At 40.1% G+C, this 18577-nt stretch overlaps 1 protein-coding gene across 2 annotated transcripts in view; it reads right to left on the bottom strand.

Annotated features, from left to right (window-relative positions):
- Positions 1–417: 417 nt before the first annotated feature.
- The window catches only part of LOC135247692 (angiotensin-converting enzyme-like), a 108167-nt gene continuing 90007 nt past the window's right edge, over positions 418–18577 (bottom strand). For both annotated transcript variants that reach the window (XM_064321440.1, XM_064321441.1), the window contains 9 exons: positions 15780–15971; positions 15381–15478; positions 15119–15291; positions 6757–6980; positions 4770–4914; positions 4578–4676; positions 1913–2035; positions 1215–1399; positions 418–895 (listed from right to left, as the gene is read on the bottom strand). In XM_064321440.1, coding sequence (XP_064177510.1) covers positions 717–895; positions 1215–1399; positions 1913–2035; positions 4578–4676; positions 4770–4914; positions 6757–6980; positions 15119–15291; positions 15381–15478; positions 15780–15971 — 1418 coding nt within the window. In that variant the 3' untranslated portion in view covers positions 418–716. The remainder of the gene's footprint in view (positions 896–1214; positions 1400–1912; positions 2036–4577; positions 4677–4769; positions 4915–6756; positions 6981–15118; positions 15292–15380; positions 15479–15779; positions 15972–18577) is intronic.

Here is an 18577-nt window from a genome sequence, read left to right as displayed (position 1 = left end):
AGCTTCTTTTTTGACCTTCACCATTTTCCTCATTGTGTGTGAGGACAACAGGCAAATTTCCTCTTCCTGGCAAGTTTGCGACTGCTCCAGATGTTTGAAACTTTTTGTTTCTTGCTCTACCTGTGCTTTGTGGTATGGTTATCCATTCATGCTAATCATTTATGATGTGTACGTCAATCCCTAGCTGTATTTTTGACAGGTCTTTGACTTTCTTTAACTTTGATTCTATTCATTAACAGGTGGCAATCACTTTGATACTCATGATTTTCATTTTAAAAATGGAATTACTTAAGGAAATTATAGTTTTCCCATGTGTTTGAGAATAAAATCGCACATTGTCTGTGTTGTTTATTTTATAGTGTTTTCTTTCATTTCCATCAATAATTTTTTTAACGCTAAGGACTGATTTTAACCAAATAAGTGTAGAAGAGGCATACATTTATTTTTTCATATTCTACAAATAATTTGTACATTTTCCAAAATGTAACTAAATCAACAAATTAAAAAATACATACACAAACATTAAAACATTCCCCCCACCATTCAAATATTACAAATAAATTATAAACTGCTTCTTTGCATAATTACACAGTTTTCACATAATTGTATAAAAATCAAGAATAATGTTATGGACAGATCTGAGCAAAACCAAACACATTAAACCATTCACTGAAGCATTGAATGAGTAGAGAATCAGATGGATCTCACTAAGCCCCTTATTTCAATTCCATTGTAGAGGATGACTTCCCACGTTTCTTTGATTTTCTGTAATTGTAGCCCAAGTAAATTGTGGTGACCAGAAACACCAGTCCCAGTACCAGCAGGATCCACTGTCCTGCTGCAGCTCCTGCGCTGTCCACACTCATCCCTAGGAAATCCACCACGTCCACCTTACCTGGGAAAGAGTATGGGACAAGTTTACATATTGTGCACAGACACCAGTGTCTCCTTTTTAGCGATAATATAGCAGGCATTGGGACTGAATTAAGCCATGCAAGATGATGGCCAATTATCAGTACACCAGTATGTTTGTAACATCCAGTGCATTCCCAGGTGATTAAATAGAAACCTTTCTGGAAGAAATGGAAGTGAGTTAAGCTTATGATGATAGAGTGAAATACCCACTAATATGAGTGGGGGAATTATAAAATAGATTATTCAATAAGTAAAGGGTTGACTGTGAGCGGATGTGGGTGGTTGGGATTGAGACTTACTCTGTGGTTCCCAGTCATAATCAGGCCAGCCCAGCTCTTCTTGATTCCTTTTGTTCTCCTCTTTCAACCAGGTGCTGAGAGGCTTAAAGTACTCCATCAATGGCAGGGCAGACATGTGAGGCTGACCTGTGATCATGGCCATGGCCTCTGGCCATGGTTTGCTAAAGCCCAGCTTCATCACATCACTGCAGAAAAGATAGCTCATGAATATATGTGTCATACAGCACTCTTAACACATTTGAGCTTGTGAACAGGGGTCCACAGAAGGTCCACAGAAGGTCCACAGGTTGCTGATGGCATAACACAAGGCCTGAATTCAGTCACCTGTCCAACTTTGATTTACAAATAAAAAGTTTTCTTTATTTTCTTAAAAAACACAACCAAACTGTGTTTTTGAAAAATGTTGATAATTGGTTAAATATGGATTTCTTGAGAAAAATAAGCTAAGTCTGAAAGTAGATTCAAGTTTAGTATAGTTTACATGGAATTATAGCACATATTATCTGTTTTACCTATTTAAAAAACTATGTAACACCATGTTGGGTCTCCATAGGGGGAAAAAACAACAAAGCTCCTATAGTGATACACATTGCTAATTTCAGATGAAAGTTAGTGATAACCTTTCACTTGATCAGTGCAAGGAAAGTACAATGAAGGTGCTCTGCTGCTGAGCAGAAGCAGGTAGGTGTATTACTCACCCAAGTAGTTTCCCTGCAGCCTCTGACTTGTAGATGTCACAGGTATGGAGTGGACCTACATGATTGGCTGCATTGCACAGAGCTTGGTGGAACTGGAACTGGATTATGAAGCTGACAAAGTACCTGAAGAGTGAACAGGTTCTGTCAAGTCTACTGGTCCATGCTGACACCAGAGGCATTGGGGCACTTATGTAGTGCATGGTACTTCATGCCCATCATCTCTCTTTTCCAAAATCTTAAAATTACAGCAACTTTATCCAACAAATGTAGAACTGTGACACCTAGAAAGGGTTACATTTTTGACAAAAATGTGTATGCTTACAGAGCTGAAAGTGCTGAAGTATTATTGTTTAGCCAGTATGGAATGGTAAGTATGAAGTATAAAATTAAATTGACATTCTATTAAAAAACAAAGGAGTAAAAATGTACAAGCTTTCCCTGGCCAATTACCGTGGTTGCTAAAGTGTTATTGGTGGTTGCTATGGTCTTACTAGGTGGTTGCTATGGTCTTACTAGCTAGTTGCTAAGGTCTTACTGTGCAGTTGCCAGGGTACGACTAGGTGGTTGCTAGATTATAGTAGGCGGTAGTTAGGGTGGTTTTTATCTTAGCCCTTTTCTTCCTGTCGGAAACTCACAAAAACATGATTTCTCATCAGCACAGCCATGTTTACTCATAGACATGCATATTTAATAGACAGGAAAGCATGCCTTGAGCTAACCTAAGCTGGGGAAGCCCTGGAAGTAAGCCTGTACTGTGCATGTTCAAGGAAAAACACTGGAGCTACCATTAAATTGAACTGAGAATATCAAACTTTTGAAAGCAAAATAAAACTTCCCTGGTTGTATTTTGAAACTCGATTAAAGATTGTTTCATATGAAAAGCAGATTGTGAAAATATGTAATATGTAATAAAATATTTACATTTTAATCGTATTTTCCCAAAACTTCTGGACCATAACAACCATACTTCATTATATGTCACAAACTGTGACATATAATGAAGTATACAATAAATATATGGTCTTCTATATTGAATTCATGGGCAGCAAGCGCTTTTGCCCTCAACATGTGCAGTAGGCTGTTTACCTGTTTCCCACTACTTCCTTTAGGCAATGGTGAGTGATTAAATAAACATTTTATTTAATTTACAGCTGCAAGAGCAAACTTACATGCCAGTTTCCTTTCATGTTATTAATTTCACTCAAACAGAAGTGACGATACCATTAGCATATTTCTAGAGGTATTTCCTGCCAGTAGGAAAGGGCGGGACCACTGTCTCAGTTAATGTGGTGGTATTTTGCATACATAGATGGACCTTTTATAGCCTTTTTTAAAGGGTAGCTATTTCAGAGTGACGTGGAAGTGCATTAAGCATTTTGGTTTCTGTGTATTTTGGTTGTTTATAATCCTGGAGAAATTTGAGATCATCCCAAGGGGGAGGAGTCAGGGTAATATAACAGCTGCAGTTAGGCTGATTGAGTTTTCTTTTGATCCTAAGGTGCATGTGTGTGGGTGGTAGTCTGGTGGCAGGGTCAGGCAATGACGTAGCCTGCCTAGATGGTATTGCCTAGCTAGCTTTTTTGTCTGTTTTGTACAGTTTTTGGTTTGATTCATTTTTACTGAGATTTTCCATGTTTTATTTTTCTCAGTTTGAATTTCCGAAATTAAATGATTTCACCAAATGTTTGGCACTTTGCAAAATAAAGCATCACAGGTTTTCTACATCTGTTGTTATGCTGCTCTTTCCATCTGCCAACCCTGTGTCTATCCACAGCAGTGGTCTTATGGCTGCTTGAGGCACATTTGTTTTTTGCGAGGAGGGATATCTACTGAGATTGTTTTCAAGTCTCTAGGTCAAACAGTGCACTTGTCATTATAACTTAAGTACCGCAAAATACACTACATGGCCAGAAGTATGTGGAGACCTGACATCCAACATCTCATCCAAAATGATTGGCGTTAATATGGAGTTAGTCCACCCTTTGCTGCTATAACAACCTCCACTCTTCTGGGAATGCTTTATAGTAGAAATTGGAGCATTGCTACGGGGATTTGCATCCATTCAGCCAGAAGAGCATTTGTGAGGTTGGACACTGATTGTGCGATTAGGCCTGGCTTGCAGTGGCTTTCCAACTGATCCCAAAGGTGTTGGATGGGATTGAGGTCAGGGCTCTGTCAAGCTCTTCCACACCAATCTTGACAAAACCATTTCTATAGGGACCTCACACCCCCACCCCTCCCAGGGGGCACTGTCATGCTGAAACAGGAATGGGCCTACCAAACTGTTGTCACAAATTGGAAGCACATAATTGTCTAGAATGTCATTGCATTAACATTTTCCTTCATTGGAACTAAGGAGCCTAGCCCAAACAGCCCCAGACCAAGGGGTGTCCATATACCTTTTGTAATATAGTGTATATTTGGGTGGAGTACAGTCAAGAAAAGCACAGTGAGTGAAAGATTGAGCTGGGCTAGAGAGAGGCAGGGCACTCAGGAGGAACTGCCATGTGGGCAGTTGTGTGTGCTAGTGTTTCTCCGTCCATACGTCGCTGGCACAGCGAACAATCAATATTTTTGACAATGCTAGTTTATATAGAAACATGTTTTGTCCTATTGTGTTCAACCACTGCTACAAGAGTGCTTTATGAAAGGTTTTTTACTCTACCTGACATAAGGGACATTGGCAGGTATATGGAACTTGGCACCAGGGTCAAAGTCTTTCTCACTGCGGGCCACTGGTGGGCACAATCCTTGGTACTTCAGTCTAAAAGAAGTAGCAAGTTCAAGGTTAGGTTTATGTTACAAAGGGATAGGGGATAAGAAAGGAGGCAGAGTGACATATATGGTGAAGATTCACCTGAGATTCCACCACTCTTTGTTGTATTCATTTTCAGAGATTCGCCCATCAAACACCTTCCACCTCCACTGGTCCATCAAGTAACCAAAAGGAAGGAACGCAATCTTGTCCAAGGCGACGCTGATCAGGTAGTTAATGTCACTCTCTGTGAACAAGGCATATGCATTCACCATAACAGTACCATCTGTTCTATAAAAATGTCTTGCTCAAAATATACTGCTTTGTCTAACTATGGACTGCTTTGGCTATGGACAAACAGCAGATGGCATATGTTGGAGCAATCCTTAGCTGACATTTGCAACCTGAAATTGTAGTTCTCTTTTTCCACAGCAGGGGAAAGTATTAGAACAAAAACTGAATCGCCTACACAGTCAGGTCCGTCAAAAAAGCATCAGTTTCAATGAAAAAAAACAAACCAATATCCTGTACTAACACAAGGACAGTTACCAGTATGTTATTCTCCTCTCCCAGGATATAGCCAGCATAGCCTAGAGATAAGATAAGCAGGAACTAGGGGGTTTCCATTGGAGGTGTGGAGGTGTGAATGTGTGTTTCTGTGTGTGAGTGTGGGTCTGTGTGTATGAGCGTGTGTGAGTGTATGTGTGTGTCAGAGGGGGTGTCCGTTCCCCTCCTCCCTCTCTTCTTTTGCACTAGATAAATTATGTGGCTTTTTTTTAGTTAAGTCAGTTCTGGGCAACCTAAGAAGTTTGTAACAGTTAGTCGAAAGTGGGCATCCTGCATCTAGGTCTGGCATTCTACATTTCATCTCTGGTTCTTTGGGAATATTCTGCTGTCTTTTGGATTTTTTGGGACAAATAAGCTGTGGTTTGGAATCTCCTTTCATTCATTTCTTGTGTGACTGTCATGTCTGTAACCTTTGTTAATTGTTTTAAGCTGGTTGACCCTCATCTTTAGATTAGACGTGAATATTTGTTGTAACTTAATAAATACAACTGGTTGTGAGTTTTACATTTTGATAAAGGTTGATCCAAAAGTTTGCCCTGTCGTTCAACAAATTTGGTAATTTAATTTATATCTTTGATAAAAATTACCAAATTAAATCAAATAAATATATTTTACATGTTAGATAAATGAGGTGTGTGGTGGAGTGGGCGTGGTTTGAGCGTCGGCTGCAGAGAGAGAGAGTGTGAGAGGAGCGGCTCTCGGATCCTTCGTCACAACTGTCAGCTGGAGGTAATCAGCGCCGATAATTGTCAATTGTTTAATTGCTTTCAACAGTGAGCCTGGGGTTTTTAAAAGTGAGACCGGAAGCCGGAGAGGAGGACGAGCGCCGGTGACAAGACGGCTACGAAACCTTGTTGAGTTTAAGAATTGTCTGGAAAAGACGAGAGTTTGAATAAAATAGCACGGCAGTGCTAATAACGAGTGTGTTTTTAACCAGGAGGGGTGGCACTCACTTGCCACAAGGTGTTTTAACTGTTGATGCATTTGTGTTCGGTGTTCAGAGTGCCAGACATCAAACGAGGGTGTTAATGGTTAAAACCGCAAGGTTTGGAAAATTAAATATATTTCAATTCATCTTCACCTTGCTGACAGGTGATCAAGTCATCCATATTTGTAGTTTCCCTTCATAAGTCAAAAATTCATTTATTTCAAATTTGTAAACTAATTTGTAGTTAACAGGTATTTAAGAATCGTGGTTGCTTTGCTTGGCAAAAGTCGATTTGGTCCTGGTTTCTCCATTGGGAAAAGTTCCACAACTTAGTTTTTAAGTTCCACAAATAGTTCCTGAGTTCTGGAAAAAGGTCCCTGAGATGGAAGAGCGGCTTAAGATGGAAACATGTCTTAAATTGTTGAAAGAATGTCAGATTCAATGTTAATCTCAGAAAAAAGTTCAAGGTTTGGTGCAGTGTTTTATATTCAACACTCTTTACATTATTGATAGACATTCCTGAGCAGAATATTCAGAGAGCCCATTTGCCTCCTATTTGTTATAAGAGTCCAATGGAAATTAAAGATAGCTCACCACTGTTGCTCTCCACTTTGTCCAGCAAGCCAATGCTGTTGAGATGCTTGGGAGTAGAAACAGATAGAGCCAGCACATCACCGATGGCCTCATGGAAACCTGGGTTGGCACCATCCCGGAAGGAGATGTGCTGGTCCTTGTACTGTAAGAAGTACTGCACGTGGCCCATCTCATGGTGGACAGTGATGAGGTCATCCATGGTCACAACTGTGCACTGCTTGATCCTGTAGGGATTAAGGTGGATTACAAATCTCTGAACCAGAGAGCGTGAATTTTATTTTACAATAAGGAAATAGTATAATTTTACCTCAACTGAATTATCTTTTGCAGTTACAACTTAAGTGGGTGTAAGGGGTGTAGGGGATGATTAGTCAGTCAGATGTAGATTTTTCTCATTTTTGTCAAAATTCAACAATTTCTGACAAGGGCTGGTAAATTGGTCCACAAATATCACAGGATCATTTTTATGTTTTTTATAGGTTGTGAAAGTACAGGTCCTGACCATTCAAATGATGTCTCATGCACTGCAATCTACACTTAGTAGAAGAAGATACACAACAAGACCACAGGTATGTGGACACCTGACCAACATCATGGTCCATATGGGCTCAAATTAATGCCAAAGTATTTTGTATTTGTAAGCAATGACTTGTGCTTGCAATTTATGGTTTGTGTTTGTACACTGCGAGTTGAAACTGAAACAAAGTATTCGTCTTTGTATTCTGCAAGTTGAACCTGTAAAAAAACGTTGTGTTTGTGGATATAGATTGTCGTGAGGGGGGAGGGTCACGTCTGTAAATTAAAATCTACATGTGTTTTGTGATCTGAAGTGGTTTATTAACATCTGTGAACAGAAAAAGTACGAATGCAAAACAGTTTTTTACGTGCGACACTCCCTCTACATGCAAGGCCAAGTTTACAAGAAGAAAGCTACAGACAGACTTTTGGCGCTGTTTTTACACTTCCGGTATGGAGAGCCAATCGTTTAAGGCATTTTCAACTATCCAATCAGCGCTCCAGTAGAGACCAGGGTTGCCATGTTGGGCAATGTTCCCCCCATTGAGTCTCCAAGAACGTCATTATTAAAGGGAATATTGCAGGTTGGAGACCCCAGTGAATCAATGTGTAGGAAAATGATGTTGGAACTAGATTTTCATTTTTAAAAATATACTTATATATACACTACTGCAATTAGGGTATCTACTTTATTTCCATAAGAGATCATTTCAAAATAATAGCTAAGACAGATTTATTTCAGCTCTTATGTACTATATCAGATTTTCAGTGGATCAAAAGTTTACATACACTTTGTTAGTATTTGGTGGCATTGCCTGCTTAACTTGAATCAAATGCTTGGGGTAGCCTTCCACAAGCCTCTCACAATACTTTTACAATACAATTTTTGCCTATTCCTCCTGACAGAACTGGTGTAACTCAGTCTGGTTTTTGGGCCTCCTTGCTTGGACATGCTTTTTTAGTTCAGTCCACAAATCTTCTATGGGATTCAGGTCAGGGCTTTGTGATGGCCACTGCAATACTTTCACTTTGTTGTCTTTAAGCCATTTTGTTACAACTTTGAAGGTATGCTTAGGATCATTTTCCTGCTGGAAAACAAGTTTTAACTTTCTAGCCGATGTCTTGAGGTGTTGCTTCAGTATTTCTAGATAATCCTCCTTCCTCATGATGCCATCTATTTTCTGAAGTGCACCAGTTCCTTTTCCAGCAAAACACCCCCACAACATGATGCTACCACCCCCATGCTTCACAGTTGGGATGATGTTCTTCGGGTTAAAAGCCTCATCCTTTTTCCTCCGTACATAGCACTGATCATTATAGCCAAACAGTTAAATTTTTGTTTCATCTGACCAGAGAACACTCCTCTAAAAGGCTAGGTCTTCGTCCTGGTGATCACCTGCAAACTTCATTCTGGCTTTTCCATGCTGGTCTTGGAGTAGGGGCTTCTTCCTTGCATGACAGCCTTTCAGGCCATGGCGATGTAGGATTCTCTTAATAGTGGATGTAGATACTTTGGTACCTGATGCCTCCAACTCCTTCACCAGTTCCGTTGTTGTTGTCTTGGGGTTCAGTTTGACCTTTCGGACCAAAGTTCGTTCAGCCCTGGGAGTTCATTTGTGCCTCCTTCCTGAATGATGCAGTATCTGTATGGTACCAAGATTTTTATATTTGCATACAATGCAGTTGTTTGTACAGATGCTTGTGGTGCCTTCCGTTGTTTGTAAATTGCTCCTAAGGAGGAACTGGACTGTAAAACAGACGGTATTATTTTTATATAGTTGTTCAAGGAACACGTGAAATTGCATAGGAAAACTGTTGTTCAAATGTACGTTTATGACGTAGAGTACTAGTAGCTATAATTACGAATGAGTCGTGTTTTTAAATAGAATCTTTTTAATCTCTTGGTTGTCCATCGAATCCGATGATGACGCCCACTTCTGTCTTTTATCGATGAACTCTTTGATGGCTGAATAGTCCTATCCTGGACCCACAAGTCCTATTGCAGGTAGGACATATATATGTGGTGGTAGTGGTAGCAGCAACCATGGGTGTGTTCCTCCTGAGTCTCTTTTGCTGTCTCCTGGCTGTCCTTTCCTCCTCCAGCATGCAGATCCCACCCAGACATAGCTGCCGCCAGTTGTTACGGTCAGCAGCAACATCCTCCAGGCCCTCGGGTCTGATTTTGCACGTCCTTCATGCAGTCTTCAGCTGGTTCTTGTAGCGCTTCCTCTGCCCTCCTGCTGAGCGTCGTCCATGGTGTAGCTGGCCATATAGCACTCTGCGAGTCAGCCGATTTGGGGGAATCCTTACCACATGCCCCAGCCATCGTAGCTGGTGCTGGGAGATCATAGCCTCAATACTTCTGCAGTTGGTCTTTGTGAGTATTTCAGTGTGAGGCACACGATCACGCCAGGTAATTCCCAGGATGCGCTGAAGGCAGCGTATGTGGAAGTGCTCCAGGGACTTGATGTGGCGGCTGTAAGTTACCCAAGCTTCACAGCTGTAAAGGAGGGTGGTGATGCAGATGGCTTGGTAGACGCAGACCTTTGTGCAAATGTGCAAATCTTTTTAATGGGGTGTTCCAGACACTACATATGCACTAATTGTTATCATGACATTTGACATTTAACCACTGAGATTAGTTGCAGCGTGTCGCATTTGGTCTCAGTCAGGCATACATACCTGGGTTGCGTTAACCAATCAGCCCAGGTGCTAAAGGTGTGTTTCTTTCCACAGTTTGGCGCCAAGACCGGGAGCTTACACCGAGAGTGCGTTTATTACAAAAAATAAAAAATAAAATAAAGAAGACAGCTTCGCCTTTCACCCTCACGGGATCCAGGTAAAAATAATAAACCAACACCACAAACTAAAATAACAAAGACAAAAATAAACAAAATTATATAACAGCCTTCCAGCTTTGCTGGTCACTTCCTCTTTCTCGGGTTGTGAATCCCACGGTCACAGATCCCTGCTGATAATACAGCACATTTTAAATAACTGGACTGATCAGTGATGCACTCCCGATGCATGTGCCTACTTAACCAGTAGGCATGGTCCTCCAATTGCCCTGAACCTCTTTCACAAACCAAGCTCTGCCACACAGTGATATTAGCATTATTTGGAATGGTATGGTATTTTCTATATAAGTATCTATATGATTTAAATCATTGCCATGAAATGTATGGTTTTTTTTATTTTATTTTTTTAATTTTTTTAAATAAATTCCATTTTTTTGTTGGGGCCTTACCTATAGATAGATAGCTAGATAGATATATAGGTAATTTTGATGTATATATAGGACGGAGTGTAGCACAGTGGGTAAGGAACTGGGCTTGTAACCGAAAGGTCGCAGGTTCGATTCCCGGGTAAGGACCCTGCCGTTGTACCCTTGAGCAAGGTACTTAACCTGCATTGCTTCAGTATATATCCAGCTGTATAAATGGATACAATGTAAAAAGCTATGTAAAAAGTTGTGTAAGTCGCTCTGGATAAGAGCGTCTGCTAAATGCCTGTAATGTAATGTAATATAAGAATATATTGACGAACATGCTTGCAAGTGATATATTGTTTGGATATACAACTAGCTACAGTAGATAGCTAACTGTTAACTTAGCCTGCAAAGGCTTTGTTTGTGCTACCAAACAAAACACCCAAAAACAGATAGATATGGATATTACAATGAACAAGCTTGCAAACGATACATCGTTTGGACAAACCACTAGTTAGATAGCTAGCTATCTAGGGACAATTTAGTATTTTGCAGGATGGTTGGCAACCCAAACAAAGTAGCTACAGTAACGAGAACCGTTATTCTACGATGCCATCAGTTGTGAAATTGGACAAGGGAGGGGATGTAACAACAATTCAAAATAAAAATAGAAATGCTATTCTAACTGCTTTAGAATGTTGGATTTTGTAGCGCATTGATTTTGGAACTGTTAAAAGGCAGAGGTGTCCTTGGACCAATCAGTATCAAGTATTCAGCCAAGCCGTATAAAATTCGGTGACGATGTTGTGTAAAATTTCTCCCGTGCAATTATGTATCTTGTGCACAATAAGCAGTCTTTTTCGTGAATGATTATTGTGTGGTATTTCTGAAACAACTTCCTTGCAAAATGTTACCCCTGGTGTTTCTGGTTTTGCTAGCTAAACCGTTCGAGAATAAAGCTGAGCTGGGTGTTAAATTAGCAATCAGAACAAGAAGAATAGAACAAAAACAAAGGCGATTTCATCAAAAAGGGCATCAAGGCTGAAGGAACATATGAGGAAGCGTAATAAAATAATAACAATGCTAATCCATACTGCCGTATTTTTTTATTTAGTTTTCTCCTGCATGACGTCTTCAGAAATCAGACTGCCCACATACCCTGGCTTTATTTTGACCATTATAATATATTACATTACATTACATTACAGGCATTTAGCAGACGCTCTTATCCAGAGCGACGTACAACAAGTGCATTGGTTCACGATGTAGAGGTGCAAAAGAAACACTAGAGTGAAGTAAGGATCGTAGTGCCAGAAGTGACCACATCGATCAGGACTCCAACCCTGTAGAGTAAACTGTTCAGCAAACAAGAATCCTACCAAGTACAAACTAGCACTTTTGCCTAATCAGACAAAAACAACAATCCTGCCAAATACACTAACGTAATCATATTATCCTAACTAGGTACAGTGAGCTAAACTATAGGCTAGGGAGGGGTGGGGAGAGGTGCAGCCTGAAGAGATGAGTCTTCAGTCTGCGCTGGAAGGTGGTAAGATTCTTTGCTGTTCTGACCGCCACGGGGAGGTCATTCCACCAGCGAGGGGCCAGGACAGACAGCAGATGGGAGCGGGAAGTACAGACGCGATAGGCCATATTGATGAACTCGATGGCAATGTAAATAACGGTAACGTTAAGGCCAGTTCAGATCAATGATTCGCAACGAGGCAAAACGGTTTTAGAATGTTGCAGAGAAAATTGCAGCGGTGTGAACTGGTTAGTTGCAGAGCCGTTGCCTGCCCTGAGGTTTTAAAAGACCGTCCTTGTCAAATCGCCAAGTGCAGTTTTAGAACATTTACAATGAGACGTCTTGGAATTTTGCAAGTTGCACCCAGTCTCGTTGCGAATCATTGATCTGAACTGGCCTTTAGTTAGCTACACTGCAACGTTGCAACAAGGTAGCATTGCATTCGAGAGACGGTTTGCGAGGTCGGTACTGGTCGGTAGCGTTAGCTAGCGTTTTTTTCTAATTGTTAGCCGACATTAGATTGTGTTAATTACATTAGCTAGCTAGCTAACGCAACGTTACCTGATATGAGAGATGGATACTGTGCGCAAAGTCTAAACTAATGTTGTCTTTCTTGACATGGTCCGGTAGCTAGCGTTAGCTGTGCAAATAGCTATGTAATTTAGTAAAGTTACATTGTCATTAAATGTAATACGAAATCTACATCAACAAATAATATGATCTCTCATGTTACACAAAACCTTTTTAGGGTTCCATAACTCCCCCAACCCCCCCTTTCTCTGTTATTGTAACGCATGTAGACACCGGAAAAAAACAGTACGCCGCTCACACACAAGTGAGTTGAAGAGCGAGCCTGTTGCGTTAGTTCCGCCTACCCTCTCTGGCGGACCAACCACTGATGGGTGATGAAAAACGCGTCACCAACTGTGCGCCCCTTGTGATTTTTTCCCGGGAATGTCGCCACAGACACCAAGTTTTTTTATCATGAATTATGATAATAATAATAATAGTATAAATTAATATAAAAATAGGCTTAATCACCATTGTGTTACCCAATGCAGCGATAGATAGTGACTTAAAAGACATTTATTTTAATGAAAATCTTCGAGATTATTACTTTAAGTGCATAATATTTCCCTTAAACTTAAACTTAAATTAGCACAATACAGGTTTGACTCGTTATCATTTTCTTTGTTTTTGAATTCTTCGTTCTATCAAATGATTAGATTTAGTGGCCAGATGTCCTCACTTTACCCAATTAGGAACCTGTTGATTTGCCTCAGTCTTTATTTTGATTAGTTTAAAAGTTTTTTTAACCTCTTTACGTTATCGTCTACAATACAGCACAATGTGAATATGGGACTTCTATTCTTTATGGCTTGCACAGCTATTTCTGACCAAGGTGGCTTAAGTGGGCAAATAATCCCTCTGACATGAGAAGCACCTAATTGAGGAAAAATAATAGCTTGTTACAATTCCGGGATTGCAATTGTGGCTGGAACGAAAACCAGCATACACAGTGGGCCCTCAGGACCAAGGTTGAGAATCACTGTACTAGGCAACACTGCTGACAGTGGCAGTCAAATATCTGTTTGCAATTGACAAGGACAAGAATCTTGATCTCAGAGCATTCTAGAATCAATATAGGCCTACATTGTCACACTTGTTTCTCCCAGCATTTGGAAATAGGCTACTGTTAAAATACGTAGGCCTATACAAATAACACAGTATAGGCTATTTTAAGGTTGACAGGTTACCATCTAAAATTTCTATGATGAATGCATATAGCCTTACTGATCGGTAGACTATATCTCAATCACATCATGAAATCCCCATCTTTATTATATTATATAATTATTTTTCTCATTATCATGCTATATTATTGGGGGGGTTATTTGGCCTGTTTTGTAATAGCCCCAGAAGTTACGCTCTTATTAAGATTGTATATTGATAGTAGAATAATGTGGTATAATTACACTAAAATTACTCGTTATTTCACTATTCAGTGGGCAGCGATTTTTGCCGCTGTATTGGCATACGTTTTGGCTATTGTTAGATTTATCTTGTTACTATGAAGGAATATAAATTTTCGGGGGTGAAAGAATATTTTTATGAACTCCCAGATAGATGCTATTGCCCAATGTGTTACGCTATTTGCATTTCAGACTGGGCGGGGAGTAGTTCTTAAATAGACAAACTACACAACAATGGTGGAGAGATGTATTTGGTGCTGTTGTTACATATCATCAACTAATAAAGCTAGAACACAGAATTTGTTTTTTCCACTCAGAGTTTGGTTGCAAGGGAATGCAAAGTTGAGAGCAACTTCAACTTCACTATAGCCGGCAGAGAATTATACCATTGGGTACATGACTCAAGTTGTTCTTTTATATCCTCCAGCAGCATGATTATTGAGTGGCTGTTTAACCTGTATTGCTTCTGTTAACTGAAAGAGTAATTGTTGGACAAAAGACCCTCTCTTGTCTTCTGTTTTACTTTTGTCCTCTGGGTCTTCTCCTGGCTCTGATGATTGCTGCCATGTTTGGGAGAGAGATCCCCTTACTGTATCACACCTTTTAGAGTCTGAGCTATTGCTACATCAGGGCAGACAAATAGCTGCCTGCTTTCAGGCGTTCAAAAAATTTTCACGTAAAGAGGAGAGTTGCAATTAATGCATGCTTTTTTAAATTCCGTGGAATACTTAATGAGTCTAATTTACACAATCTGCACTGTTTTAGCGCATTCATTTTGTGCACTTCCGGTATACATATGCACAAATTTTATTGTGCGTCAAAAGGAAAGTTGCAGAGTGACATAATCATTGCAATTTACATCCTAATAGAAATTTTACAATTTAGTAAATCAAACTTAGATATCGCGACCTTGTAGCAACAACTTTCATACCAGAAAAACAGTCATTATCCTTCAAAATCTGGTGCTTAGTTTTCCCTGGAGGCCTCCTATCCAAGTTCGTCAGAGCCAACAAGTACTTACTTCTTGCAGTTTAACAAGAGAATGGTATAAGGCCATATGGTTTCTGTAGAAATGTTCTGTTTGTAGAACAAGGAGTTACCAGAACACAATAATGTTGCGGGCAGGGTGGACTCCTGTACCTGAAGTCCTTGCGATTGTAGAAGTCCCAGGCTGAGGCGTGGCATACCACCTTGCGCCCATCATTTGGCTTCTCCAGCATAGACTTGCTCCAAAATTCAGGGGGCATGGGTAATAGACCCAAGGAAGTGAAGAAGTCATCTGATGTCTGAAACATTTTTGTGGCATCCCATCCCTAAAGAGATAATACACATTCCTGTGACCTCAAGGTCATAATTACAGTCATATCACCCACACAGCATCATAGAACTAATGGGGTGTTACCTTGGCTATCATGGCTGGAGTGGCATCTACCTGTGTGGCATCAGGGAATGGGACAACAAGGTCCATTATACCTGACCAGGTCTGGGCCCACATGTTACCTGTAAGGAAAATAACCACAAAGTAACATTGGCATTGCTTTAACCTGACATTGCCAAGCAGGCGATTTGCTGGTATGTAGTCTGTGCTTTGACAGGCACTTTCCTTTTTCCCAGAAGTAAATTCAATCACAAGTGTTATTCAACTTTAATTTGTCATGCTGACTGATGATAAAATGTTACATGTTGCATCCCAAAGGACATTTACAAGTAATTATAGAATATCAATGGGTATGTTGAGTATCTAGGCATAAGTCGTGTCTGTCCATTTAAATGCATTTATATCTAAATTGACTGCCCTCACCCAAAAGGTGAGCAGGGATTGGCCCCTTCAGGTTGATACGGCTGGGTCCATATTTCTTGTAGAGAGCTCTACGAACATAAGCATGCAAATCAAGGTAGAGGGGCTCAAGCTCCTTCCAGAGTTTTTCCAGATCTTGTTCAAATGTGGGAGTCTCATACAGAGAGCGCCAAAAGGCTCCATTGTCAGCATGGCCTGCAAGAGAAAATGACACGTAGAGAAGTTTATGACCAGTTGGAGACACTAATGTGTTACAAAGTGTGTTAATTGTGCATGTATACAGTTGTAGCCTTATAAAATGTCTACTGAATTGCAGGATTACAGGGGGGGCCCTCCACCTATAGTTTTTCATGGATTTTTTCAGATGTCACGGATTATATTTGTCATTTTATAGACAAGAGCGTAAGAGTGGTTGACTGGCATTCCCAAACGCTGGGAGAAACAAAGTGTGACAATCAAAATTCCCATCCTTGTCAGTTTGTTTGACTGCTCAACAGTGTAGATGTACTCCAAGTACAAAAAATGACGTTCTGTGACATCAGTCATTTGAAATAATCATGCCAAAAAATTGTTATTTTCTGTTAAAAAAAATACTGGACAAGGCAATACATGTTCAAGCAGTTTTTAAAATTTCCACCAGTAAGATACTAGATAAACGAATACATATTGGGATTTGTAATGAGTTCATGCTAATCATTTCTACATTTTTGTTTTTGCTTTGTTGATATTAGAATTAAAAGATTGTTCAAGTTCCATTTATTGTCATTCTTCTCATTACAGAAGGGTTTAAGAAAAAGAATGAAATACAGGACTACAGTTCAGTATAAGAACAGCCATAAGCAATTAAAAATTGAAATAAGTACAGGAATTAAAAATATAAAAAAGAAAAAAGACAACGAACATCTATCCATTATCTATCACAAGGGGTGCTGGAGCCTATCCCAGCATGCATTGGGCGAGAGGCAGGAATACACCCTGGGCAGGCCGCCAATCTATTGTACAGCATGCACACCATTCACTCCCCATTCACCCAAACACTCATACTTGTGGGAAATTTAGCATCTCCAATTAGCCTGCCTCCCTGCATGTTTTTGGACTGTGGGAGGAAACCCACATGGAGAACCACCGTGCCTACCAGATAATGAACAATAAATGCATTTTTCCTACTCCTGGGATTTATATTGAAGTCAAATTTGGCAACATAAGATCCATGAGAACTGTTGATTCCCTTTTAAATAGACTGTGAAATATGCGCACATTACATGGTAAACCCCCGAATCTGCCAGACAATGTCCTGTGCCATAAGCCATAGACGTGTTCTGGGCAGGTGGGTGGCGAATGGTGCAAATGACAGACCAAAATGTCCCGAAAATTCCAATGAGCTGCCAAAATTGCATGTCATGTGATATTCACTGACACACCCCCAGCACTGGCTCTCCTCCCACTTAGGTGCATGGTGAGTCACAAAATTACCTAACCACTCAGGCCCATCATGTAGTCACAGTTTCTCAAAATGCCACTCAAGGATGTAAAACTAGCAAGCATATACTGTAAAATGTACAAGCTTCCATTGCTGATGTTTGTTTGCTGTTAGTTGCTCGTTTACTCAGAAAAATGTTACCTGCTTTTGTAAAAAAAATAATAAAATAAAAAAAACGTGATATATTCTGAAAATGCAAGCAGATGTTTCTACTATGTTGTTTCCACAAGCTAGGTTACCAGAGCTCCAACAAGTCTGGGCAACTAGAGAATCCTTCCATCTTGCTGTCCTATGGCCAACTGAATCCTGTCACTCAAAAAGGACCTGCAAAATTAATTTGAACATCGATGGTCTGTGTGGTCTAAACGTCAGAATTTCAGAAATTGGCCGATTCATCTGATCAGATTGCCAACATGAATGATGGTCTTAAAAGACACAAGCAACATGACAATTGTCATCAATTGTCACTTTGTACAGCAAGTTTTCCACCTGGTGCATGAAGACAAAAATAATGTACATTGAATTTCTAATTATTATTAGGCTTTTTTTTTTTTTTTTCTTGTAGATCATCAAAACCAACGGAGAAAAGCCAATATACGCAAGGAGCCCCCAGGACCGATTCTGAGAACCACTGTCTTAAATACTCTTGTCAGTCTCCTAAATGCTAAGAACATGTTCCTTTCTAAATGCCAGTCTTACAAAGATGGTTAATTTCGTTAAATTCTGTGTGTGATTTGAATCGTGTGTTGTATATTATCCAGCAAATAAACCTTAAGACTCTTAATTCCCTTCGTGAAACTGAAAATTTAGCAGTGTTTATCCCAAAATCAGGATTATAGTAGCTTTGTCACATGCATGAAGCATGGCCCAGGTAGACATTTACGGAATGTACACGACTGACAAGCCTTGACAGATTGAATATTTGCAGCTTAGGGTTAGCTAGCTAGTCAAATGGCTTGGTAGCCGAAGTTGCAAACTGTTTTAGCATAGGCTACTGGACTACCAAATATAGCAAGCTGATTACGCTTTCTGCCAACTAATTATTTGGTTAAGTAGGCTAAAGGAAATAGTAAAAATGACTCAGCTACCGAAAAACTTCAGGGGATTATTTTATGGTCGTCTAGTGCAGCTGTAAATAGCACACGCCATAATGAAATCACTACGAAATGGGATGCCTGCATTTTCTGACTTCGCACAGGTGGACCGTGGTCGGAGCCGCAATGTCAAGGCCAAGAGGTGCCACCTCCCACCCCAGTGACCATAGACTGTAGCCCTTACTGTAGCTTAGTCCTCCGCAGTAATCAGGAAGTGACGCAAACTG

Source organism: Anguilla rostrata, chromosome 2 (genome assembly GCF_018555375.3).
Source record: "Anguilla rostrata isolate EN2019 chromosome 2, ASM1855537v3, whole genome shotgun sequence".
NCBI lineage: Eukaryota > Metazoa > Chordata > Actinopteri > Anguilliformes > Anguillidae > Anguilla > Anguilla rostrata.
Note: the sequence above shows the minus strand (reverse complement) of the source record. Positions and strands in the feature narration are given on the sequence as shown.